The sequence below is a fragment of the Lepidochelys olivacea genome (assembly GCF_965140295.1).
Source record: "Lepidochelys olivacea isolate rLepOli2 genome assembly, chromosome: 5".
NCBI lineage: Eukaryota > Metazoa > Chordata > Testudines > Cheloniidae > Lepidochelys > Lepidochelys olivacea.
Window position 1 is genome coordinate 99,164,312 of NC_140415.1, and position 27,593 is coordinate 99,191,904.

A 27,593-nucleotide genomic window follows, 5' to 3' on the forward strand; every position below is an offset into this window, starting at 1 on the left:
ACAATAAAACCAACAATTTCAAATGTGATGTTTCACTTTAAAACAAAAAGTCACTAACATAAAATCGTTAGTGTAAAGGATTAAAATTGAAAAATAAAAACAATTCTTTCTGCCATAGAATTTAAAATGACAAAAGGAAGAAGGAAATTTAAATAATTGTTATATGGCAGAGAGGAATGAGCAGAGCTGCACTGTAAACTTGTTGATTGTACAGGACCTCTCATTCATGGTAGTCTTTTGAATTTAATTTTGATTTTTCTGGAGGGAGAGTTGAGAGGGGTTTGGTGGTTCTGTGGCATCTCTTTCCCACGTGTCCCTGGAAGAACAACACTTGCCCTTAAATGGAAACTTCTACAAATAGCAAAATGACAGTCCCAAGCAAGTATTAAAATCAGTTTTATGATATGATGGAATATGCTTGAATTGCAGCATTGACTTCCTGCAACATTTCCTAAACGTTTGAAATGAATTATTTTCAAACAATTACTGTAGGTTGTCTTGAGACTGTGTGCCAGAGAGCCTTACATTTCTTGTTCAAAATAGAGGAAAAACTTTTATTAAACTTATTAAATGGTCTCCTTTGTGAAATGGCACTATTTAGAGAACATTTATCAGATCAAACTGAAGTAGGATTCTTTCATAAAGATAAAATAAACTTTGAATACCTCCCCTGGGTTTGGTTTATACTGTTAAACAATAAAAAGTATTAACTGGTGGATGTTTGGTTTTGCCTGCACTATCTGAAACTTTTGTGATTTGAGTGTTAAATTCAGGCATTTTATCTTAGAGTTAAGTGTTACTCTTATATCTGAAAATTCTCAGATCAGGTTCATGTCTTTGGGTTATGAGTCTGCTCTAAAATGTCACACATCTGGTTGGTCAGAATTATTGTACTAGAACACTGTTTGTTTTTCAGACTGCGGGTCAAAACCCAGTACTGGGTTGTGGAATGTAAGGTACTGGGTCATGGCAGCTCTGGTCAGTACTGCCAACCGGCTGTTAAAAGTCCCGTTGGCAGTGCTGCCCAGCTAAGACAGGCTAGCCCTTACCTGTTCTGACACTGCGCTGCACCCCGGAAGCTGCCAGTAGCAGGTCCGGCTCCTAGGTTGGGGGGGCGCGGCTCCATGCGCTGCCTTTTCCCTGAGCACCTGCTCCGCACTATGGGGAGTGCAGACTGGGTGCTCGGGGCGGGGGCAGTGCGCGATGCCCCGTGGGCCCAGCCCTCTCTCTCCCCCACATTTCTCTCCCCGCCCTCGGCCTAGGAGCCAGACCTGCTGCTGGCGCGGTCCGCAGTGCCACGAAGCCTGCCTTAGCATGCCTGCTGCGCTGCTGACAGGAAGCCGCCCAAGGTAAACCCACGCCCCAATCTCCAGTCCTGAACCCCGCCCCCCAGCCCAGAGCCCTGACTCTATCCCACACCCCAACCCAGAGCCCCCTCCCACACTCTGAACCCCTTGTTCCCAACCTCACCCCCGCACCCCAAACCCTCTGCCCCAAACTTGTATTTTGCAACTGCAGCTGTTTTTAGTACCAGGAACACGCTTATAAGGCATCTTGGGGTGGAGCAGGAGGATCCTGATCTCGGGCTCTGGTGGAAGAGCTGGCACAGTTTTTCCTCTTTCTTTTGCGTAGCCAGGAACTCATGAATCACTTTCTCTATCTGCTGCTTGAAGATGTGGTTTAGTTTTGGATCCACCACCTGAGAAAATTGTGTCCACTCCAGCTTCCAGCATCAACAATTTTCTTCAACTGGGTTGCCAGAAAAAAAAAAATTGAAAACCACTGTACTAGAGGTTTCAGAGTAACAGCCGTGTTAGTCTGTATTCGCAAAAAGAAAAGGAGTACTTGTGGCACCTTAGAGACTAACCAATTTATTTGAGCTGTAGCTCACGAAAGCTCATGCTCAAATAAATTGGTTAGTCTCTAAGGTGCCACAAGTACTCCTTTTCTTTTTACTGTACTAGAGGATATCTTTGTTTGGTCCAGTTTGCAATAGGTGCTGTCTTTTGTAAAGAAGGCTGAGGCTTCAAAGTAATTTGACTTTAAGGCTACATGTTGATTTTTCTTAAGTAAAATCTGAATCAGTATTTTATTTAGAAGTCTAGTAGTTGAGTTTAGTTTAAAATGCACATATGGTAAGAGAGCCATTCTTCAAATGCTCATGAAACATTGGACAGTAAATCTGGGAGTGGGGATTAAGTAAATGAGTTTGGGAAACAGCTATGAAAAAATAAAGGGATGAATGTTGAAAAGTCCATTTGCCACAAGGAGCAGGTGCAAGGAACTTTGGGATAGTCTCTAGAGGATTTGGGCCAATTTGTGCGCTGTCCTCTGCTGTTCCTTCTCTAGCTAGTGTTTCAATGCTTTTAGCTTTCATTATGTGTATAGGAGATGCATTGTCTCCTATAAAAGGGTAATCCAGGCTGTTACTGAACAGGCTGGTTCTCACCCTGGAACAGTGGAGTATCAGATTTTGCAGCATGCGAGACACAAAATTCCCTGCTATTTCTCAGAATAAGATTACCATTGTAATTTCTCTCCTTCATCAATGTGCCTGGCATTTTAGAATATATACTGTAGGATTCCTTTGTTAGTAGAGGAGAATAAAGGGTCTTTTGTCTCGTTATTGGTAGGCTCTTATTTCTATCATTCATCAGCACGTGTTATTTAACAGGATCTATAGTCTTTAGTAGATCAAGCTTCACATATATTCAATTTACTCAGCTTTCTCAAATATCCCACTACTGGAAATTTTAATGGGATACATGCTGACTTTCAGAACGCTGCTTGCAGTAAATATTAGACAAAAATTGAAATATAGTGCACATTATGTATCTTTTAAAGCAAACCATAAATTAAGATTTGTCAGTTCTGAACAACTGGCAAGAATGATGGGGGTCTGGGAACCATATTTTTAATGGGTCTTTGTCACTAGCTCCCTCGGAGAGAGGTTGCTAGCAACTGGAACAAAAATCCTTCTCTGTGTTGGGTGATAAGTGCCAGGGTCTAGAGAGGTCATGTAGATCCCAGACTTTGTGTCACAACCCATGCAGCTTGGCAAAGAGAAGTATCATGAGACCTTGCTGAACAGGATGCAGGTGATCTGCTTATAAAGCCATTCCAGACACACCTTTCCTAACAACAAAGTTGTGCTGTAAGTCAAAATTACTGCATGCAGAACATCTATGCTTGTCCTGATTATACATGTTAACATAACTGCATCTAAGGAAGGGGGGATGGGTGTAAATATGCTATGCCTGAAATTTGTACATGCTAAATGAAAAGGGGCCTTTTTGGTGCTTAAAATATGAAGTGAAGGGGAATTTCATGCTTCACTTTTTGAAGGGAGAACAATGAAGAGTTGATTCAGTTTCTGCATACTGTGGAAATACATGTAGGCATTCTCTGCATAACTATTGTGGGGTTTGTGCTGACATACTGTCTTACAGTTTAACCAGTCACTTCTTAATCACAAAATTATACACAAAAACATTTAATTAAAAATTTAGAGGGGATCAGCAATTACTGTGCTGAAATGCTGAGAGATTGTCAGTGGTTAGATTCCCTATAGCAAATTTTTTGTTAATAAGGTTTTATTTCATTTATGCACAAATGTTTTGAACTGTTATGTTATGGCAAATTCTGGCTACTACGATATTGGTACAGTATAAATAGCGAGAGCAGAGAGAGACGCATATAGTCACGTAACACACGTGACCTAAACTGATTGTTTTTCATAATCATTCATTTATTTTTTTTCCCCCCTTCAGTGATCTTATAACATGCAAGCCATTGATCACAGGGGGAATTCCCCTGTTTTCCTTCAGCCTCAGAATGGGAGCAGTCATCGATCTTCTGGCTATGTTCCAGGGAGAATTGTTCCTCTTCGTCCATCCCCATGTCCAAAGAGCCAGACTTCAGCCAAATTTACATCTGCAGGACAAGAAGGCCATGCAACATTTGCCCTCTCGCCAGAGGAGCAGCGCCGTCAAGCAGAAGCAAGCAGAAAGAAAAGACACAAAAATACTCTCATTTGCTTTGGTATTTCTAGCTTTTCATTTTTTATTGCACTGGCAATTATCTTGGGAATATCTTCAAAATATGCACCAGATGGTAAGTTGTTGTAATAAGAATTCATTTACACAAGCTATGAATATAGTTTAACAATCATCAGTATTAATGTTAAAAATAAATATATATTTGATGTTTATATTTATCTATCTAAAAATATATTTTGTTAAAAATAATATAACACATGGGTAAAAAAGGGGAAGTTGATAGCGGTGATGTTAACTGGTCTAATTTATAAGGCAATTTATAAGAGGAGCTAAGGGTATCCATGAAAACTATATGGCCACTAGGGCGAAGGACAATAAGAAGGAGATTTAAATAACTGGGAACAAAAGAAATCTTAGTGGTGCTATAGATCCGTTACTAGATAGGGATGATAAAATTGTCAGCAATGATGCAGAAGAGACAGAAATGTTCAAATATTTCTGTTCTGTATTTGGGGAGAGGCTGGATGATGAATTCATAGGTCAGCGATATTTTTCTATTCCAACCCTAACTAGGGAGGATGTTAAACAGCACATAATAAAATTAAACCTTTTTAAATCTCAGTACCAGATGACCTACACTCAAGAGTTTTAAAAGAATTGACGAATGAGCTCTTTGAACCATTGATGTTGGGTTTTTCCCAGTATTCCAAAATATGTTAAAGTTCCAGAGGAATGGAAAAAAGCTAATACACCAGTATTTTAAAAAGGATAAACAGGATGGCCTGGTTAACTGTCCTATAGTTAAACGTGGTATCAATCTCATGCAAAATCTTGGAACGACTAATAGGGGATGCAGTTAGTAAAGAATTAAATGATGGTAGCATAATTAATGTTTGTTTGTTTGTTTGGAAAATGTCAAAACAGTTGATTACGAGTTACCTATACCAACACAATTTAATGTATTTGGACTTTTGAAAGGCATTTGACTTTACTGCAAGACATTCTGATTTAAAAAAATTAGCACTGTACAAAATCAATGTAGTGCATATTGATTAGATTAAAAACTGATGACTGATTTTAAAAAGTAATTGTAACCTCCATCCAGTGGTCGTATTTCTAATGGGGTTCCACAGAGATCAGTTCTTCACCCAGTACTATTCAATATCTTTCTCCAGTGATATAGAAGAAAATAAAAATTGGGGTGGTAAATGACAGGTCAGGTCAGTTATATAGTGTGACCTTGATCACTCGGTGGTAACCTGGACTCATTTGAACAACACATGCTTTAAAACAGCCAAATGCAAGTGTGACCATGGTGCCTGGAGGGGCCACACTGAGAATGCCACACTCTTGGTTAACTGCAAGGAATAGGGCAGACAATCCCCCACACTGGTGGTTTATTCTATAATTAGATTTCACCAAGCCAGTAACTAAACCGCTTCTGTATTACCACACTGGTTACCAAGAAACCAAACTACAGCCTCCTTTAAGCAATCCCATCCAGACAGCCAAGTCTAATATAGCAAGTGATTACTAAAATCTTATTCACCATACTTAAAGTTCTACCAATCCCCAGGGACCGGACATGTTGCCCACTAGGTCAATGAATATTTCAGATCTCACCCAAATACACACTTACAGCCAATCCTTATTAACTAAACCTAAGATTTATTAATCAAAAGAAAGAGGAGAGTTGCTATGGTTAAAAGATCAATATACATGCACATATAAGTAAAGTTCTCAGGTCAGTTTCATAGCAGAGATAGTGAGGCTGCTGACTTGTAAAAGTCCTTCTGGAATCCATTTTAAAAGGTTATAGTCCAATAGGCACTCAAACAATTTGAGTTTGTTCAAATTCTTCCATGAGAATTCCAGAGTTAATCCAGAGTAGACCTGGCGATCTCAGTCTTCTGGGCTTAGACTTTCCCTGTCAAAGTTTAAACAGATGGGAGATTAAAAAGTTTTAGGCCCAAAGCTTTCTTAGTTGCAGCCAGCCATCAATCAGAACAATGCCTTCCTTGGATGAAGAATAGGTAATGTATACTGTTGCTTTGAAGCTAATCTCTGTTTCTTATGCATACACAGGTAACCATTAGCATAAGGCAATTAACCATTCAGGCAGTTCAAAAGTAGTTTACTATGCGCAATTTACAAGTTTCAAAGAGAAATGAGGACAATAATATTACAGAATATGTCCCATCTAAATGATGATATCCCCTTTTGATCTCCGAATCAATAGAATGCAGTAATGAAGCATTATGAGACAGGAACAGAATTTTAGCATCTACAAGCTAATTAGATCACATCGTTAAACTTCTAACAAGATATAGGTAAACATAGACAAATATAATTAGCATCTACCCTTTTAAGTCTCTAACAATACTAAGTAAACATATTAACGTTTCTAGTCTATTTAACATGGCTTTGATAACTACCTGCAGGGAATGGCCAGGGAATCTGTTTATCATTTCAGTACCTCCTGTGAAGTTATGGGTCATACGCCAGTTGACCAGTCTGTCCGCATCACAGCAAGGCCACACGTGAGAACAACAAAAGTCAACCCCTCTTACAGGGTGTGGGACTGTCTCATGGAAAGTGAGAAGAACTTAGAGATAGTCAACTGAATATGAGCTCCCAGTGCAGTGCTGTGGGATCCTTGGATGTGTCAATAGGGGAATATTCAATAAGAGTTGGGAGATGGTATTCCCATTGTAATTCTGTTCTGGTGTCAATCCTTCAAAAAAAGATATTGTAAAGGGTTCAAAAGGGGCTGCAAGAATTATTCAAATTCTAGGACAATCTGCTTTACAGTGAATAATTTAAGAGGCTCAATCTAGTTAGTTTTATCCAAAAGAAGGTTAGGAGGAGGTGACTTGAGAAGTCTTTTTTAAAATCTAGATTGGGAGACTTTTAAAGTGGAGGCTCTAAAAAGCAATGGATTTGTTGCAGAGTTTACCAGGTAAATTTCTTTGGGTCGGGTTATGCAGGAGCTCAGATTAGATTATCATAATGATCCCTTCTTGTCTTAATCTGTAAAATTATGAAAGAGTTAGTGTGCTTTTGTGTCCATATGCAGATTGTTTCAAGATGACATTTATTTGATCTGCAGTCATTCCTTCATCAGACTTTTGAACTAGTTGAATTTTGCACCCGCAGTAGAGTTGTGCCTTATCAGTACTTGGCAGACTTCCAAGGAAACACAAGGTGTTGCAGGAAGAGGTGTTGATGATTCTGTAGGTGGCACTATTCTCTGAGTTATACCTTAATCACTTCATTAATATGGTAGTGAGCACTGGGTTCCTTGAGGTCCAGTCTACTTTGATGAGATCTACTTGCATTATTGGAGATCTCATTGCTCTCTTTACAAGAGCAGAAGTATTAATCCTGGAATTCAGGCCATTTTCAATACAGCTAGTTACATTCCGCCTGCCTAAAATTTATTCTGGTGTGTCTTAAAATAAATGACACATTGATTGGAATTTTCCAAGTATCTCTGTAAAGGAGAATTCCACTTATGCCCCTTTAATTAAAAAAAATCCAAACATTCTGTCATGTGTAACCATGCTGAACTCTGCATCCCTTCTTCCCCCTCATAGTTTTTCAGCAGGATTGGAATCTTTATATCCACAGTGAAGACTTGTGTCTACCACTTGAGCCAGTGGAGTAACTGGTAGCAGTAGTAGGCTGGTACCCTCTGTGAATATTAGAGGTGGGATGAGGCACCCACTTTGCCAATAGTTTTCACAGCTATTTAATAGTAGAGAAACAGTGAGACTCGGGAACCCTGGGCTGAATTCCAAGTTTTTGGGGTGAGGGCATTGTGCTGTAGTAGTTAGACCCTTTCCCTCTAGCATGCCCCTCCATGAGCTTGTCCCTTTCTGTCCTGTCCTCCCAGCTTGCCCCTCTCTGCTTCTGCCCTCCTCCTTGCTCCTCTCACCCTATGTTCTAGTCAGTCTGTTTGGGTGCCAGCAAGGGAGACCATTGAGAGCACAAGGATAGACAATCTCCCTGCTCTTGGTACCATTGTCGCATGCTACAAGTGACCCTTGGCTTCAATGAGGAGCAAATGTAGAGAAATTCTGCTTGGCACTTGCAGCCCTGGGCTAGATCATGCTGAGGGTAGACAGAATCTTCAGAGAATTTAGCTGCCAGACTCTTGCGAGCCTCTACCGAGCACATGAAAGTGGTGACTTTTCCAGAGGTTTATACCCCTAAATTTGAGGATTTTTTGTAGGGACAACAAAAGGTTCCTATGTGACCACAGTGGTGACACCTCTACCTATTCAGTCCCCTGCCAAATTTCAAGTTATTGCTCCAAAGCTTCTCAGTTAAAGAGCTAAGGTGTTTTTTTTTTTTTTAAACATTTGGAAAATAGCATATTTTTTTTCCCTAAACTTGTTTTCAGAAACAGTTGCACTGCTTTGCTGAAACTTAAAATCAAGCAGCCACCCAGCCTGGAAAATGTTCAGCCTGAACCATTAGTTTGGCAAAGCTATCTTTGCCAAAGTTGCAAATAATTGAAAACAGGAATATATACTGAAAAGTGTATCTGTGTAAAACACAACTGATCATTTTGGAGGGTGATATATTGTATTAGTATTAAATGCTGGCTGCTTCATTCTGGTCCTGAAATATCAAGGAAGATTTTCAATGCACTTCCAACTGTGAAAAAAGTCTTAATTTTCTTCATAGCAATCATCAGAGAACAGATGCACATTCTGTGTTTCAAAAACATATTTATGTTAGAGGAACTTAATTTGTGCCTGTGATGTTCATATCTCCTTTGTCAGCATTTAATTTATCAGAGATCCTAAAACAGTCAATTTTAGAATTGCTCTCTTATCCCTCTCCTTCCTATCTCTGCACTGAAGTTACAGTCCTTAGCACTGCACTTTATAGATCTTTTCATAGAACTTATAGTAAATTTACTGTCTCATTAGATCATCTTAGTAAATTTCCCTTTGGTGTCCCTGGCAATATGTTTCCCTACAGCTTTGTACAGTCTAATTCTGAAATAATGGGGCTTCCATTTCCTTTGGAGATTAATCAACAGTCTAGCAGATACTACTATTAAGGAAATGCTTCCTGCTATTTAGCTTAAATTCATTTGTTGAGTTTTATATCATCACCACTTTGGACCACCCTAAACAATTCTCTCCTGCCCTGATATTTCCTTCCTTTTTGTTTTCTTGTAGATTTTATATTATCCCTTAGGTTTCTTCTGGCCATGTATTTACATATTTAGTTGTCTTAATCTTCCTTTTCTAAGTCAAATCTTGGCTCCTGTGAAAAAGATTGATATGAATTCACAGCGTAGAAAAAGATTGAAGTGAGAGTATGGTGTTAAATAAGTTACAAAATATATATATCAGAAATGCTAATGATTACATTAAAGATGAGATGAATAGTATCTATTTCATTACAGGGTGGCAATCCCACTTCCTTAGATAGGGCTGTTTACAATTGTCTAGTCTTACATGCCCGTTTATTTTCTGAAACTAAATTGCCTTTTGATGTAAGATAGTCTCTGAAGGAGAAATGAGAAGGCTAAATGGATGAATTCCATTGACATGAAACCATCCAACCATTGTTCTAACACTGGGTGCTGGCCTGTTAGTCTTGGCATCTGTTGTGTTCACCTCCCCTACCCCCAATTTCTCCTTCTCCTTTTCCAGATGCTTCAGAGAGTCTCTCCAATCTCTGTCTCCCCTCCTCCATACTATGAGAAGGCAGGTCTCTACCACTGCAGTAGGCAGCTATTTTAACAATCTTAACCCAATTGTTGAGAGAAGAGAATTCTATGTTTCTGTAACTTCAGCTGACCGCATACGGGTCTCCTTTGTATCTAAATGATTGGTGCCCTTTCGGCAGGAGCATCTTGTAATGCTCTTATTGAGCTAAGTGGCTCAGTTTAAGAGCAAGAATACATTCCTTCTACTAAAGCTAGTCAGCCTTCACATACCCTGTCACTGTTTTTGCTACATAAGTTTGAACCCTGATGCAACTAACTGCAGTATCTTCTATGGTACAATTAGGAAAACAGCAGAAAGAAACAAGATAATCCATTATTTCTGATCCCATTCCATCTAATTTGAAAAAGAAACATGTTCCTAATGAATGAAACCTTCATGTTGCTGTAGAGGGAGGAGAACCACTGACTTTTAGTTTTTTTTACTTTATATGGCAATGTCTTGTCTTTATGTGTTTGTGGTGTTTTTAATTGAATTGGTTATTTCAGAGAATTGTCCAGATCAGAACCCTCGTCTTCAGAATTGGAACCCTGGACAAGATACTGGAAAGAGAGTTATCATCAAAAAGGGAGATTTGTTTCGTCTGAATTTGGATGCTACGGTGCATTCTGTAGTCATACAGGATGGAGGTGTGTAACGGCAAGACAAGCCATGCGCTTCAATCAACTGTTATGTCCCATTTTTTAACACATTTCTGATTTATGCTCAAAGCACATTAGACAGGTGTCGGTGAATGTGACAGTGTTGGTTGAAGAGGGAAGGCTGGTGAGGAGGGAAGTTGGCGTATACAAACAAACATATACTTCCCTTTCCCCATTCAGGTGTTGCCAAAACACTTGCTCTTCTGCATTAGTAATGTGTGCAGAAACCCTGCAATGAAATATGAGAACTTCAATTTGCGTTTCATTTGAAATATTTAGTGAAAAACTTTGGAAATTAGCAATTGTACTTTAAAAAAATGGGTCTCTTTCACTCTGATGGCTTTTTTTAAGGAAAGTTCAGAATTGAACATCATTCCAACAAATACTTTTGCATTGAAAATGTTCAGTTTCAATATGAAAATGACCACTTTGAAGAAAATAAAATCGGAGTTGTGAAATCGTCCAGCATTAAATGACTAATATTTTTGCACAAAACTACATACAACTTACTCATCACTTTTGCATCTCTACTGGTAACATGCTTAGGCTCTGTAGCATCTTGGTTTGTTAAGAGTAATATGTTGTGATGTTTTGGGGACCAGACAGATCAGTAAGAAGTTCTGTCACTGTCTGCCTTGTAAATTTTGAAGGCTTGAAACAGTCCCCTGCTTCCCCAGGTGTATGCACTCCACACAGTTTGCACAGCAGCAACCTGCCTGGGATAAAACCTAAATAAAAAGTCTTTAAATAAACACAGATTTAAAGATGAATTATTAAGGGAAGGCAAACATATACAAGTCACATGGAAAATCAACATAAAAAGACAACCTCAGGCTTTTGCACGTTCATATCAAAGATAAAATCCCTTTTCTAATAAGAGTTACCTGTTGCCTTAAAGCAATTATCTCCCACCCCCAAAAGCTACTCACCTTGAGCCTGTCCCCCAAGTTATGGATAAAAAAACCTCAGTTCCAAGCCTGCTTTTAAAAGGCTTCTTTAATCTCCCTCAAACCCCACCCTGCCGCATGGTGGTGACTCATGGTTAGTCAGTGTGGGGAGCCAGGATGTTCTTTTCAGTTTCAAATTCTCTGCGTCTTTCCGTTAACTCTAATGGTCCATCATTGTCTTTTCCTGGGCTGGACAATGGGATAGTTTCTTGAGGCTGGTTTTGTATAAACAGCTGGCTTGGGAGATGCCCCTCCCCATGTGACTACTCGCTGCCCTGCTGAGAGGTAGCTGAAGTGCACCACAGACTGAGCACAGTTTTCTAAATACACAAGTATGTAAATTCATAACCATAGCCTATATACATTACAAGCTTTCATAAAAGACCTTACCTGATGTGTTTTTTATAGTACAATAATATAGTATGCAGTCAGTTGGTTTAACTGCTCATTGCTGGGGTTTAAATCTTCTCTTCTCCCCTTGGGATGTCTGGACCCTGATTGTCACACATTCACTACATGCAAGCTGCCCACAGCAGGCAATGTGCCTGTATAGGGTTGAATGATTTATGAGTAGATCGCAAAATGGGACCCAGGACTCCCATATATCTTTGAAGTCAAGAAAAATGGAGTGATGATTCTAATTCTTGGGAATTAGTTAATTCTTCTTTCTTTCCTATCATACTGTAGGCATTGGTAGGTCTGTCTAAATTTAAACAATTTTGTTAGATCATTCCATGTCCCATATCTGTCTGGTTGTCTTGATGTTCAAGTCATTATTGGTCCAGTGGTATTGCAGCTTTATCAATCACTAGCTCCTCAGCTTTTACTGCGCTTCCTGCTTTTGTGTCAAGTCTCAAATATATAAACTGATGAACAAATGCCCCCGGCTCTTCAGTGGGACACCTGCAAGAGACTCTAGGAGCCTTGTAAAGCAGGACTTGGACAGTAACTTTCTATCTGATTGGCGGAATCAGTATTGATGCATTGTTTGTTCAGATGTTGAGAAAACAACTTGGCAGAACAGATTAGCAATTATCATATTTAATGAAACTATAAGCCAGTTTTTCAAAATGTTGATATACTAGAAGTTACAGTTCTGTTCCAGATGGATTTTAACGTATGACTGCCTGTAAAACCCATTTTCCTTTCCTCAATCCATTTAGAAACCAAAATTATTTAACTTCCCCTAACATTTAGGTTTTTTTATTGCAATGTTTGGCTTGCACTTTTTTTTTTAAGCAAAATCTGTTTCTTTAAAACATAGCTTAATATTGAAATTATTTCCTATAGGATTGCTTGTCTTCGGTGATGATAAAGATGGATCCAGAAATATCACTTTGAGAACTCGGTTTATCCTGATAAAGGATGGTGGAGCGCTTCATATTGGAGCACAGAACTGTCGCTATAAATCCAAAGCAACTATAATCTTGTATGGCAAATCTGATGAAGGTGATGATGTGCCAACATTTGGCAAAAAGTTTATTGGTGTTGGCTCTGATGGAACACTGGAATTGCATGGGACTCATAAGTTATCATGGACTTTGCTGTCAAAGTCTATGTATTCCTCAGGGCTGGCCTCTGGTTCTTATGCTTTTGAAAGGAATTTTTCCCGGGGGCTAAATGTGAGAGTGATTGACCAGGACACAGCACAAGTTTTGGTTGTTGATAAGTTTGATACCCATGAATATCAAAATGAAAGCAGGAGACTTCAGGATTTTTTAAAAGGTCAGGATATTGGCCGCATTGTTGCTATTGCCGTGGGAGATTCAGCTGCTAAAAATCTCCTGGACGAAACCAGATTGACTATTCAAAATCTTCTGGGAAGTAAGCTTGTCAAAGGATTGAGTTACAGGTAAATAATTTTGTTTTCACTTCAAATCCACTTAGTGCCTCTAGATGTAGAATATATCCTGTGAACAGGGATTTGTGAAACCTTAAGAAAGTATGCTATTTTTTTCACAATCTAACACTGTTCGTCCAAGGTCTGTCCGCCAAAGCTCTTCGCACTGGTACGGTATGCAAATAAATGTCTTATTTATGGATAATCCCTTACAGAAGTATTGAAGAGGATTAATTAGTACATTATTTAACAGTGTAAAGGCCTGTAAGTGCTTATTATAACACTGATAGCTGTGTATATATAGTGGATTTTAACACTTACTCTAGTGCACCAATCTTCATAACTTCTAATATAATTGTATGACTAGTGTTTATTTTCAGAACTTGTCTTTCTTTTAAGTATACAAATCAAAAGCAGGTGTTGACATCTGATGCATGTTACTGACACCTCTGGGGTAAGAAGTGACCGATTAGAAACCACATGCAGAAAAGGGGCCCTAATCAGACCAGACCAAACCAACTTAACTTCCTCCCAGCCCCACAGAAAAGAGAGAGTAAAAAGTGATACAGACAGCTGCTGCATTCTTCTGTTGTCAGCACTTTTCTCTGGCAATTAATAAGAAACCAATATTCTGACACTGCATCTGCGAGGCATCTCAACTTCCCCTTCATAATGTGGCCGCAACAGATCAGAATCCCATTCCCTCCCACCTGGTGGTAGAACCCATTTGAAAGTGTGTTGTAGCCTATTAAGTGAGTGTGCATTTGAAAGCCAAGGATATAAAATCTCAGTCGCCAACTGTGTCTTAGTTCCTCTTTTTCCGCTAGCTTGAGTGGAACCCAATCTTCAGCTTACATTGGGATTTGTTAGATAAATATTATAACTATAATATTCTAATAATAAGTCAATAGTATGTCTTTGGTTTTGTGTCTTCGTGCCCCCTCCCACCATCACCTCCCCATATTCAGACTTAGGCTATTCTGCTCCCTCTGCTTCAGCAGTACAGGAAAAATGTCAGGGTTCCAGCTTTTTGCCTTGACAAAATACCATTTCATGTTTATTGTCCTAGAAATATCCTTGTGACTTGAGTGCCTTTTAAAGGGCTTTCCTGCAAGAAAGAGTCCTCTGAGCCATCAGAGAAGGATCTAGTCACCTGGGACTTAGGCTTTCCTAAGTCTGGATTCTAGCCTCAGAAGTTTTTATAGGAACAGCAAATATGGGGGCAGTAGAGCATACCATAGTATGCACTGGTCCCCTGGATACAGTAAAGACTCAGTCAAAGGTTGGTTCTGATGTGCCCTTGTGTAGACAGACACATTGGATCCTAAATCTCTTCCTGTGAGCATGAAGTGATTGGAGGGGGACACCTCGGATTCAAGCTCCCCAGAACTACCCCGTGACCTCCTGGGGTGGGTGTACGGGAGTTGGTAGGGTTGTACCTTCTCATTTGTATCGGCATTTGTTCATCTGAAATTGAGAAATTCCCTACCTCCTGTCGGGAGGGAGCAGGAGGTTTTTTTCCCCATTCCTCCCCTTCTTGATTCCTGGCTGCTTTCACTGGTAGGCTGAGACTCCCTTCTTCTTAACAGAATTCTGTTTCCCATTGTCCCAGCAGCAGAAGACAGAGACAGTGACTCACAAGTAATAGTCACTCACGTCTCATGTCAGTTTAAAAAAATAAAATAAAATAAAAATGCAAAGGTAAGATGACTTCCCTCCCACCCAAAATAAGAGATCTTCAGTCTGACAGTATCTTTTTTTGAATGTTCTTTCTGTCAAATGCTTATTTTGACTTCATGGATAGTGAGGCTATAGAAAGACATGTTCAGTGTAACATTCTTGCATAAAATCATAGAATATCAGGGTTGGAAGGGACCTCAGGAGGTCATCTAGTCCAACCCCCTGCTCAAAGCAGGATCAATCCCCAGTTTTTGCCCCAGATCCCTAAATGGCCCCCTCAAGGATTGAACTCACAACCCTGGGTTTAGCAGGCCAATGCTCAAACCGCAGAGCTATTCCTCCCCCTTTTTTCCCCCTCCCCCCGATTATCATTGTGATTAGACTAGAATACAGCAGTTATGGAATTTAACCTGTCGAAATACCTGTTTAGACTTTGTTTTATATGCTTATGAATAAACTAGTGTCTTGGCTGAAGGTTTTAAGTTCTGCCTTTAATTGGTGAATGACTGGCCATCCAGCAAGCTGACTGGGTGGCACAGATTCTATTCGGTATAATAGGATATTTATTTTTTATCAGATTTAGATTTAATCACCTAATCAGTAGTCCTAGGAATAAGGGTTGTACACTTAGTGATATGACCATGCTTGATTTGAGTCTCAGAGCTACAATAGGATTTTTGTCTCAAACCGATGATTGAGAGTGCTGACTATGCAAGTAATAAACATAGTATGGAACAGTGAATGTTTACTAAAAATGTTATTTATATATTTGAATAGGTTTGCTTTGTACAACTTAATCCAATTTCAATACCTTGCAATGCTCTTTAAGAAAATTACTGGAAAGTTTGATTCAGGTGGCTGTGTGATTGGAGTACATAGGGGTGTAGTAAGAAAGAGGAATCTCAAGATGCTGTGCTTATAAATTAAGTCAAAACCCAGCTCTGATTTAAAGGGCAGAACACATGAAGATAGGCAGGGGTTAACGATGAAGGAAAGCATGTTATATGAGAAGATATGTAGTGAAAGTGGTGAATGAAGTAGAGGATGGAAGTCTGGGCTTCTGTTTCAAGTCTCCTGTCTGACTCACTATGGGGTCTTAGGCAAGTCATTCAGGGGGTGTCTATAGCAGTACAAAGTGTATGTACTCTGTGTGTGTGTGTGTGTGTGTGTGTGTGTGTGTGTATGTATGTAAAAATATATACACACATACATTTAGCTAAAAACTTCCCACTGTTACTACGGAAAGTTCAGTTCCAACAGTGGATTTGGCACTATAGTCAGGTCTCCAGGCTGGTTAGAGCAGGTTTGTCAGTACCTACTCTACCCTTAGCACTACCATAGTTGGAAACATTTTAGCAAGTCTTCTTTAGTGTAAACAAGGTCTGAATCTCTCTGTACTTTGTTTTATGCACAAAATAACACTTGTCACATGATCTTGTGGTTTGTAAAATACTTTGGTCACTGGACAAAGTATTAACAATATTTCCTGAAGTCTGGAATCTTTTTTTTTTTTTTTTAAAGAGAGAGAGAAGGGGAGGAGGGTGGAAAATGAGTGGTGAGCATTTTCCAGCCTGCTTATGAGAACAACCAAATATTTTCAACAATTATCTCTTGCATGAGGAGTTCCCATTCTTCTACTGCATTTTGGAATTCTATTTTAGAGAGTTTTGGAAAAGAGGCAAAAGAATAAATGTTGTATACGGTGTCTATTTGCAAAGGATTTAATTTAAGAGGATTTTGTGTTTAAACATTTACTTCATTTTTTGCAGGCAAGCCTGGGCTTTAGTCGGTGTTATAGGTGGTGGAAATTCCTCCTATAATGAGTCTGTGAGAGACTATGAAAATCATAGCACTGGGGGAAAAGCTCTTGCTCAAAGAGAATTTTTCACAGTTGATGGTCAGAAGTTTGCTGTGAGAACTTTCAGTGAATGGAATGAAGGTAGGAAAGTTTGTGTTGTGTTGTTTTCCCCTAAAATCTTCATAGGCAAAATGTTTCAAAAAACAATTTGCATGGATCATTTTCTAGAACAGTTTATTAATGCAAGTTAACTTCCTAATTACTGCAGTGGGGTTTTTGTCTGTTTACCTTTAATGTTGCCTAACTTTTGGATGAAATCCAAATAGAGGGGAAGGTATCAAAAATGAAAACTTTAAAATGTAAATCTCCTTATCTGCTGCAGTGCTGTGGGCATCCAACACAGCATCCAGGGGAACCAGGGAACTGTATCCTTAATGCAGGGCTGGCCAACCTGTGTTAATGTGACCAGAAGTTAATATGCGGCTCCTTGTATAGACACTGATTCCGGGGCTGGAGCTACAGGGGCCAACTTTCCAGTGGGCCGGGGGGTGCTCACCGCTCAACCCCTGGCTCTGCCACAGGCCCTGCCCCCACTCCACCCCTTCCCGCCCCCTCCCCTGAGCTGGCCATCCCCTCAATCCTCCCCCCCCCCCCCAGCCTCCTGCATGCCACGAAACAAATGATTGGGAGGTGCTGATCGGTGGGGCTGCCGGTGGTGGGAGGTGCTGGGAGGGAGGGCAGGGAGCTCATGAGGGGCTGCTGACGTATTACTGTGGCTCTTTGGCAATATACATTGGTAAATTCTGGCTCCTTCTCAGGTGCAGGTTGGCCACCCCTGCCTTAATACTTAAATTTAAAAACTTAGTTATACAAGTGTGCTGGAGAAATACTAAAATATAAAATCACCTCCTGCAGGCTGGAGATCTGACAGGCTTGTGGGTTTTGTATATCTTTTTCCATGTTTGCCTTTTGGGTTTCTTATCTTTAGTCCTGTTAGAATATTATGTTAATTGCTGTTGCTTGTGATGTTTGGAGAACTCTTAAGCATGGCTGACTTTTTATTTTTCACAAAAGCGTCTCTGATTAGTTGGATTATGCTGACATGCATACTTCTGACAGCCTGTTGGTCTGGTAGTAAGCAGTATCTGAACACACAAGAATATTACTGGTGGTGTTGAATCCTTAACTGCTTTTCTTATTCTTAGCTCCATGGCCTTGGTCCTGATTAGAAAAAGGAAATTGCTTCTGAGGTCAAATTCCTTGGCAATAAATGTTATCCGTACTAGGAGTTCATTTTCATCTTTTATGATGCTAAAGCTCAATCTTATCATTATTTCTTTTAAAAAAACAAAAATAGATGCAGGCCACTGAGTCTGGTGACTGCTTGCAGCCTAGTTTTGATCAGGAAAATCTGCACCAAGGCCTGTGACCTATAAATATCCCCAAGTCCCCTTGTACTTTGTGAGGGCATTGTAGGATCCCCATTAAATGTATGGCTCTGCCTTGATTTAGCATCTTTGTCATGGGTAGTAAAGGCCTTTGTGTTCACCAAAAAGCCAAGGAATATCTCTGGATATGTCGAAATTGCCCATGTTACATCGCGCCTGCAGCAGCACTGTGAAATGGACAGTGTGATCACACTTTATCACTGGGGGAGAGCTCTCTCGCAATAAAAAATAACCACCTGGAATGAGGGGGTGGTAGACTCCCGGCAATAAAGCATTGTCTGTAGTGGCGCTTTTCAGAGCTAAGCCTTTAGTCGTTCAGGGGTATGAAAAGACATCCCCTGAGCGACAAGTTTTTAGGCTGTGTCTACACTGCCACTTTCAGTGCTAAGTCTCCATACTGGAGCTATGATGGAATTTCAGATTAACAAAACTCTCCTCTTAATCAGTGGCTCAGTACAATCACATTCTTCTGTTTGCAGTTTGGTCTTTGGTCTTTAAAAAGGATATGTATAAGACTATGTATAATATTCTTGGACTAATTATCAGACCGAAGAGATACCCATGCAGATATGGTCTACCAGACTTATGACATAGATATGGTTGGGGGATTAGTTGTTTTTCAAGGTCAGAGATACCCTAACTGGTCATGTTAGTGTTACGATGCTGTTCTTCAGCTGATTATCCAGGATGTATGCTGTGAAAGGTTTATCTCCCAATAAGATTTTGTTCTTTGTTCATCCCTTGTATTTTGAATGTTCTGTGATCTTCTTGAAATCCCAGTTATTGTCTGAGTTTGCATTCCTCTGGGATCCTCCCTACTCCAGTTCTGTAAATATATGCAACTGTTAATTTCCTAAGAATAGTTTCTCTTAAATTGTCCCAAGAAGTTACAGAATTCCAGACTCTCCTTGTCATGTCATATTTTGGGGGTCACTAAACTCCCACTTCACCACACTCTCTTTCAGAGTGCTGCTTACTTCTTTTAAACACCACCTCTCTGCCAGGCAGTTCACTTTCCTGGCAGCTTCTAGAAATTTAGTTTCTACCATCATATGATTGGGAACAACTGAATTCACTTATCACTTTTAAAGTGAAGGAGTTTCACATTTTTTCAGTCTAAGAAGATCTACATATAAAAATTAGTTTTTTTTATGAAGTTTTCCCTCACTGAGAGGACTACTGCGTATCTTCTATTCGTTTTGAGATTAGACTCTTGTGGGTGATGGGCAAGGTGTGAGAAGGGAATTAACAGTTTGCTTTCATAATGACCAAAATGTTGGTTCTTAATTTTTCAAAAAAATCTCTCTGAAAAGTGACTATGGAAAAATGGCACCATCTGTTGAATATGTATACTGAGTTGTATCTACCCACTTGAGTGACAAGTATGTTTGGCTTTTTTATTTGTTAGCCATCCTGGCTCTGTACTGCTAAGTGAGATAGAGCTGTATTCTTTCCTCAGGGCTGGCTCCAGGCACCAGCGAAGGAAGCAGGTGCCTGCAGCGGCCAATAGAAAGGGGCGGCACACCATCCGTCATCGGGGCTGCACGTCCGGGTCTTTGGCTGCAATTCGGCAGCTGGCCCTGCAGTCCCTCTCTTCCTCTTCGGTGGCACTTTGGCGACAGCTCAACCAGGCTTGGGTTTTGTTTTTGTTTTTCCTTCATCTCTTGGTGCGGCAAAAAAGCTGGAGCTGGCCCTGCTATTCCTGCACATGTATCAACAGAATTAATTTGTCACTGCATCTGTGGAAACCCAGTGAAGGGCGTGTAGTTGCACAAGTGTCACTTGGCTTGCCAAGTCTTTCTTTCTTGTGGTGGTGCATAAGGAAAGTACACAGCTTTGTTCTCCAATCCCAGGTTGTATACATAGGCTGAAAGGCACAAAAACTTTCCATTTCTACTGGTAAAATGAGATCATTGCATCTGAATCAGACTCACCAAACATGAAGCCCTTGATGCTATTTTACATGCTCCCTTTTCAGGGCAGTACCATACTAGAAAGTTTCTTACATTTTGGAAAATGTTAGTTAAATATCAGAGTTCCTTATTATAACTAAGTATTTGTAAAGTAGATGACATTTGAAGTTATAGCTTTATATATTGCTGGATGCATCATTTTTCCTTTTTAGGTGTCCCACGTTCAGGTTTCCAGGTAGAGGCTATAGATGGAGTGATACTAGATCTGTTGGAAGATGTTAGTAAGTGGGAGCCTGAAGACCAGATCGTAGTTGCAAGCACCGACTATTCAATGTACCAAGCAGAGGAATTCACTCTCCTTCCCTGTCCAGAGTGTAGCAGATATCAGGTCAAAGTCAAAGGTAGGAGACTGATGAAAATGTAAGGTACGTACAATGTGACTGTGTAATATGTACAAATTAGGGAAATGACCTCTTATACTGGGAACGGTAAACTCTTGCGAGTGACAGGCTCAGCCCTCTCATCCATCTTTCCCTCCCCTCCCAGACTTTCTCCAGCTATATGCAAGGAATGGATTTCATTCTTTTAGTATACAGTTGTCCTGATCTATGACCATGTTAACTTCACACCCACAAACACTGCCTTTTGCCTCTTTTCCTTTTTAGTTCCTTCGCTTTACTTTTCTCAGTGGACACTTCAGAAACAATCTGGTCCTAAAAATAACTTCTCACCTTCCTTCTTTCTCATTTGGTTTGATCTCCCCACCTTCACTCCCTGAATTGTGATTTTTTTTCAATTCCTTTGCTTCTAATGCCTTTATTAGCTCTTTTAAATGTGCCATGATATATCCTTACTGTCTTTAAAAAACAAACAAACAACCCTTCCTTTGACCCTGATTTTCTCTTTGTAAATCTTTTTTTTTCTTTTTTCTTTCAGCAAAATGTTTGTTTATGCAAATGACTGTCATATCTCTGACTGGTTGCAAACTGTCTTTGTTCTGGGCAAAACACAGAAGTGTCTTGCCTACATGTAGTTGACCATTTCATTTTTTGCTGCCTATGACCCTCTTCTGTTTGACTTCACCGCAGTGCAGAGATGACTGGTGCCTGCTGATAGTGGTGGGGGGGGCACAATTTAAAGGGCCGTTCCAACAGCTTGTATCACGCCCCTGCCTACCTGTCCCTCTCTCTTACTCTCAGCAGCCCTTCCCTGCAGTTCCCAGCTGTTTGCTGCTGCTTCTCCCCACAGCAAAAGTACAGCTCCCTGTTTGCCAGCTATAGCTGTTGCCATGCAAAGCTGGGGCCCGGCTGCAAAATGTGACCAAGCAGGGCCAGCAAACTCTGGCAAAAATTGGGGCAGGGGAATGTTGCCCTCCCCCCATTGCCTCTGCAGCCCACTCCATTCTCTGAGACTGCATCCTTAGCTGTATGGGTGTCTCTGGTTTTCTTATACCTCTTTGCTCCTCCTTCAAGCCAAAACTTTTCCTCTGTAGAGGGGCCTGCAAGTCTCCAATCTTGAGCTTTCATCCCCTTCATCTCATGGCTTTACCCTTAGCAATCACTTTTAACATTGATCAACTCACCATATAATTTGACACCTTCTAGGGATACCTCTGTCTGTCCTGTTGGCCTCTCAGATTTATGACTTCGCCTTGAACAATATGAGCACCTTCACACACAACTCTTATCTCCCCTGTTTTTTTCTCTTTCAGACTCAGAACTCTTTTTTGTTCCCACTGCATGTAATCGTAATATCATCCTTACTTCCTGAACTTACCTCTTTGTCCTTTGACCGCAACTCTTTTTCTTACTGCCTCAGTGCCTCTGGTGAAACATGTACTGTTGCAATCATATCTTCTCATCTTGACTATAAGAACTTAATTCTCTAGCCTCCGAGTCCTAGTCTCCAGCATCTGTGGAATGCTGCTCCTCACTTGCTCTCATGTATGGAAGAAGTACAACCAAATTGTGCCCCTCCTAAACAGGTCTGTCTTCCTATTTGTTCTGGATCCAATATCCTTTCTTGTTCTGAAAATGTCTTCCCAGTGTTGGTGGAAAAAGTGTATTGTCTTGCCATCTGGGACAGAATTTTTGTATCTCCTCGCCTTACTGAATCACCATGTGTTTTTCACGTCATCCAAAATGTATTCCTTGACTATCTTCCCCCCCCCCCTTTTTTCCACTTTGAAGCTATTCTGTAACTCCAAAATTTGGGATACAGTCAGTAAATAACTATATTAAATCATGTTGTATTTCAGTCACCTTCTAAACTTAATATTTATAAATCCTTCACCTTGGAAAACGTTCCTTTTAGTCCATGTATGATTCACTCTAGAGTTGCTCTTCTAGAGCTTGTCAGTAACATTTTTACAGGGCTTATACAAGGAAGTCAAGTACAATGTGCACACCTTCTGAAAGGAAGAGTAATTTGGAGCTTTAAATTTTTTTGTAAATAGTTAGCACTTTCATAAGAGAGGTGAATTTGCTGATCTTACTACTTTTCAGCATTAACTTAAGTGCTTTTTTCTCATAGTACAGTAGTTTGAAACCAAGTAAAGCAGACAGTAAAGGGAAATTTTATTATGCCCCAAGGCATGTTTTTGTTTTGTTTTGTCATGCAAACTTGTCAAGCCAAATTCTCTCCTCAGTTTGGTTGGGCGGGGGTTAGGAGGGGAGGGGGGAGTATGGTTACAGTATGCCTTGAATCGGCCTCTTCTCACTATTTCTCTTCTCACTGGTATTTGTATCTTGTACAAACGTGCAAAAATGAAGCAATTTGGTAGTTGAGTTTGCCACCACAAGGAAGATTTTAGTATTCCCCTTTCTTAAATTTTGATAGCCCATGTAACACTTGTAGGATACAGAAGTTAAGGGAAAGTATTTTTTGAAGAATGCCTCGGTTTTCTTTCCTTCCTCCTCTCCATCATTCTTTTTTGAGGGGTGGGGAAGAGAATGAGCAAAGATTGCCAGCTTCAAGGAAAATATACCAGTTCTGGTCAGTTTTACATAACATCAGGCATAGTATGAGAGGTACTCCTATTGAAACTTTTCAGCTGGACTCTTTCTGTAGCAGTCAGAGCCAGCTGTGACAGAGATGTCAGCTTTGTATTAAGGGAAGAAGTTGCCTATCAATAGAGAGATAAATGGAAAAACAAAAGAAGTGCCCATTTATAGTTTAAGGCTTACTGGGATAATACTTCACATTATATAGATGAATGAAGGTTAATATTTCAGAAGAATTTGTGTGTGAGGGCCAAAATAAATGAAAGTTTTTGTTCTTGGGGTTTTTTTTGTTGTTGTTTTTTTTAAAGGCCTTTTTAATTAGGATTTTTAACTGTTATGGCAATGTTTCTCCCATTTAGGAAGGAGCCAAATTAGTTTAAAAAAAAAAATGAAGCAATGAGTCTGGGAATTGTCATTCAGTAGTTTTTTTTAATGACTGTTTAAAGTTTTACTGAATTAGGCACTGCTCCTGCACTGTTCTACAAGTAGGCTTGCTTTATACACTGTGAGGAGTCCCATTGCAGTCAGTGGGACTACCCACAGCAAGCAAGACTAAGCATGTACACATGTCTTTGCGGGATCTAGGCCATAGATCTTGAAAAGGTGTTTGAATTTACTTATCAGTTATCACACACTTCCAGGTTTTCTGATTATTCTGTGTGGGAAAGATTAGCCAATTGTGTTTTTTTTAAGCAACCTCTCCTTTGAAATCCTACTGTTTTTTGGTGTTTTTAATAATGTAAACATCCTTAATCTTTTCCATTTCTCCACTTCTATTTCCTGATTAAAGGAAGGTTACTGCCACCCTCCTTTCAGTCTCATGGGAGAGCTTCAACACTCATTCTCTTCAGGACCCCCCTCCTTTCCCTTATGGGGAGGGTACTAGTCCCTAATAGTCCTCTCAGTGCACTGTTGGGTGCTTATGAATCATTAAATTGACTACAATCTAAAAACCTGGCTATAGGAAAACTGGTGCTGTTCCTGGTGCCCAGTCTCCTATTCAGCAGCCCTCTGCCTTGTGGAGAGAGTGTTTCCTTCTGTACAGAACCCCATGGCAACAAATATTTGTTGCTTGATGTTTATCACCTGCCAGTGATGTGTATTTTGTCTGCTCTAGTGGACTCTTCATCTCCGATGAGAAGTGTTTGTTAACCAATCAGAACATTGGGATTCAGGTATCCAGTATTCCAAGAGGTTTTAGAATACGATGTTGCCTACCCAACCTTCTAGTTGCTTAAGTGAGAATGTTATGTAAGCTAAGTTGGTCATCTACCCTATTTTTCTTTTCTTGAACTGACTTTTTGAACAGAAAATCCCCAGTTCCTTCATATGGGAGATGTCATTGATGGAGTGGACATGAGGGCAGAGGTTGGAGTTCTCACTAGGAATATCCTAATCAAGGGAGAGACAGAAAAGTCCTGCTATGCTGGCAATCAGTGTCAATACTTCAATTATGATACATTTGGTGGACACATCAAGGTTTGAAAAACTTTTTAAGTAGCTTCCTTAGATTGAGGATGGCTTCTGAGCAAAAGTATTCATTCTAAATTTGGGGGGGCAAGTTTGTTTCAATATCTTCTAACCTGATATTCACTAAATTCTCACTGAGCGGTTCTGTCTATCCATATTTCTTCTCAGCTTTCCTAAAACTGGAATTAATTTGCCAAGAATTAGACTGAAGAATCAAGGACAAGGAAATGTTAATGTGTATAATGTTGTTAGAAGCCTGTTGCTTATGTTTATATTGTGTATTGTTCAACTTACTGATGATTTGGTATACAAAGGGCAAGATCTTCAAAAGCAACTGATTTTGGGTACCCAACCTGAGTCACTGTAATGGAGCTTGATTTTCAGAAAGTGCTGAGCACATACCATCTGAAAATTTGGGCCCTTTTATGGCATCTCCTGTTGAGCACCCAAAACCAAGAGTCTCACTTATTAAAATAAAGGGATATAGAAGGATCATTAGTGTTACCACTTCTTATATCTTGCATGGCTATATGTTAAAGGAAGATTAAGGCTGAGATGGAAAGCAGTAGTACAGAAACTAATGGTTAAAGCAGCCGTTCCCAAAAGTTTTGCTGGTATGACCACATTTTAATTAATTTCCTCCCAGGACCCCAGACAGCATGGAGGACGCCAGTTTGAAGAACAAAATAATCTCCACTGCACAGCATGACTTGGCATACACTGCATGTGAGAGCAAAATGGCTCTTCTGCACAGCAAAATGGTGTCCTCCATGCACCGTGACCTCACACACACCATACATGTGAGGTCACACAGTGCAGAACAGAATGGTGTCCTCCCCACACTAGGGATCACCTCAACCCCATTTCAGGTTGAGTCCCATAGTTTGGGAAGCTCGGTTAAAGATAAAACTTGCCATATTTATTCCAGTGGGAATAGATGCAAGGAGTGATTTGAAGTGTTATGGTGGTTCCCAGTGGATGTTAAAAATGTTTGAGGCTTCATCCTTTTAAATGCAAATTGCTTTGCTTTCACTGTTTTTTGTCACAGGCTTAGTCTCCTTTTTTAAGTGTTGGGTATAGATTTTAGTTTCATAATGCTGGAAATAATGGTGGGAAAAATCTACAGTCTCTCTTGTACTGCAGCCTTTGTTTTGTGGGAGGGGAATAAATTGGGTTTTAAGTTTCCTATTGTGACTAAGATAATGCAGTGGAGAAAGATGTTGACAAGTTGTGAGCATTACAAAGCCCGTCTTTGACTGCTGCAATAACTCAAACTGAGTGGGCCCCTCAGATGCATGAAGATGGAACAGAGTTGTTAAATTGTTCTTGTGAGTCTGTTCTGAATAGTTGGGCAGATGTTGCTTAATTTACATTAGCATTTGTTTATAAACATCTACCACTGAGCATTTTTCAGCTTTTGTCCATTTTGTACTAAATTTGGGTAAAATAGGCTATTACAATTAGTTAAAATGTCTGGACCCAGTAGAAACTACAGGTTTCAGAGTAACAGCCGTGTTAGTCTGTATTCGCAAAAAGAAAAGGAGTACTTGTGGCACCTTAGAGACTAACCAATTTATTTGAGCATAAGCTTTCGTGAGCTACTAAGGTGCCACAAGTACTCCTTTTCTTTTTGGTAGAAACTACAGGCTGATAAGACCCCTTTTCATGGAAAGAGCGGTATAAGTGTTGTACTGTACATCTGAATCAGGCCTTAATTTGTAGCTTTAATGTTTCATTACTGCGTGTGTTTAAACATTTAAGGGCCAGATCCTCAGCTGGTGTTAATTGGGAGCAAATGCAGCAAGGCCAATTTCTGTCAGCCCTCAGCATTACACTGGTCCTAAATGCCTCTCTGTGGCTCAAAACCTTGTTTCTTCAATAAAGCTATTAGAGAGACGAGGTGGTAAATCTAAGCTCAGCAGCTAAAAAGTTGAAATGGTCAAACACTGCTTCTTTAACTTGCCTACAACATGTAATTGTGTGTTAAGGTATTTATATTTGACAGTCTAATTCACAAGCCCTCAAATGTGCAATGTGGGTAAGTTAATATTACAATGAGAACTTAGTTCAGCTTAGTTCTTGATTTGTCAGATTTGCAAACTTAACTTCACATAACTAAACATTTGCGTTTAGTTTGCTTTTTTAAGACTGAAGGAAGAAGAAATATTTGCAGTTGCCCCATTGTTTTGTGCAATTCCATAACCTTAACAACTTTGATGTACAATACTTAGCTGTGTACTAGCCAATTATGCAATTTAATGTGAAAATCCATAGTTCTGAGGGAATTGCTCATCGTCATGTAGCAAAAGAGCAACCCACCTCTTGTATCTAAAACTGCAGGCTCAAGCTATGTCTACACGACAGATCTTACCGTGGCACAGCTGTACCACTGTAGCTGAGCTGCTGTAAGGTCTCCTGCGTAGCAGCTCTATGCTGACAGGAGAGTGCTCTCCCACCCCCAATGAGTGGCAGTAGCTATGTTGGCAAAAGAGTATCTCCCGCTGACATAGCACTGTCCACGCCGATGCTTTTGTCGGTGAAACTTATGGCAGTCAAGGGTGTGTATTTTTTCACACCCCTAACCAACAAAAGTTTTACTGACAAAAGTGCCGGTGCTGTACACAAAGCCTTACATAGTGACTTCCTTTTGTGAGGGTTGGCCACACGTGAGCTGGTATAGCTGGATTTTGTTTTAGTTTAGTGTGTCATTTTGATGCTGAAAGGATTCTCACACCTTTTACAGTCCTTACTTGTGGTGTTAAAGGGAATGATTATTGAGGGTTTTATTCAAATGGAGAATTGTTTGGGAATCTGAGTAATCGAAAGTGCAGTTATAACAAAAGCCTACTGGAAATTTAAACTAGAGTATTTGCTTCAAGGAATGTTATAATAAAATACAGGTCTAGAAGTCTTTTGGTTTTGCTAAGTCCCTTATAGTAAGAGTTCAGGTTTTGCCCGTTGCTTATAGTAATCACAGAAGATTCATTTTTAAGGATCAGATTAGTAACTGGATTTTATTGTCTCTGTGAGGCCTTGTGTGCACAAGAAAGTTGCACCAAATTAATTCCGTTTCTAAACTGTGCAATCCCCTTGTGTAGATGCTTAA

General features: G+C 40.0%; 1 protein-coding gene across 2 annotated transcripts in view; it reads left to right on the plus strand.

The window, feature by feature from the left end:
* Positions 1-27,593, plus strand: part of CEMIP2 (cell migration inducing hyaluronidase 2) — a 79,021-nt gene that overhangs the window by 27,651 nt on the left and 23,777 nt on the right. For both annotated transcript variants that reach the window (XM_084629095.1, XM_084629094.1), the window contains exons 2-7: positions 3,771-4,113; positions 10,237-10,377; positions 12,627-13,188; positions 16,626-16,795; positions 20,228-20,416; positions 24,327-24,496. In XM_084629095.1, the coding sequence (XP_084485221.1) occupies positions 3,783-4,113; positions 10,237-10,377; positions 12,627-13,188; positions 16,626-16,795; positions 20,228-20,416; positions 24,327-24,496 (1,563 nt within the window). In that variant the 5' untranslated portion in view covers positions 3,771-3,782. The remainder of the gene's footprint in view (positions 1-3,770; positions 4,114-10,236; positions 10,378-12,626; positions 13,189-16,625; positions 16,796-20,227; positions 20,417-24,326; positions 24,497-27,593) is intronic.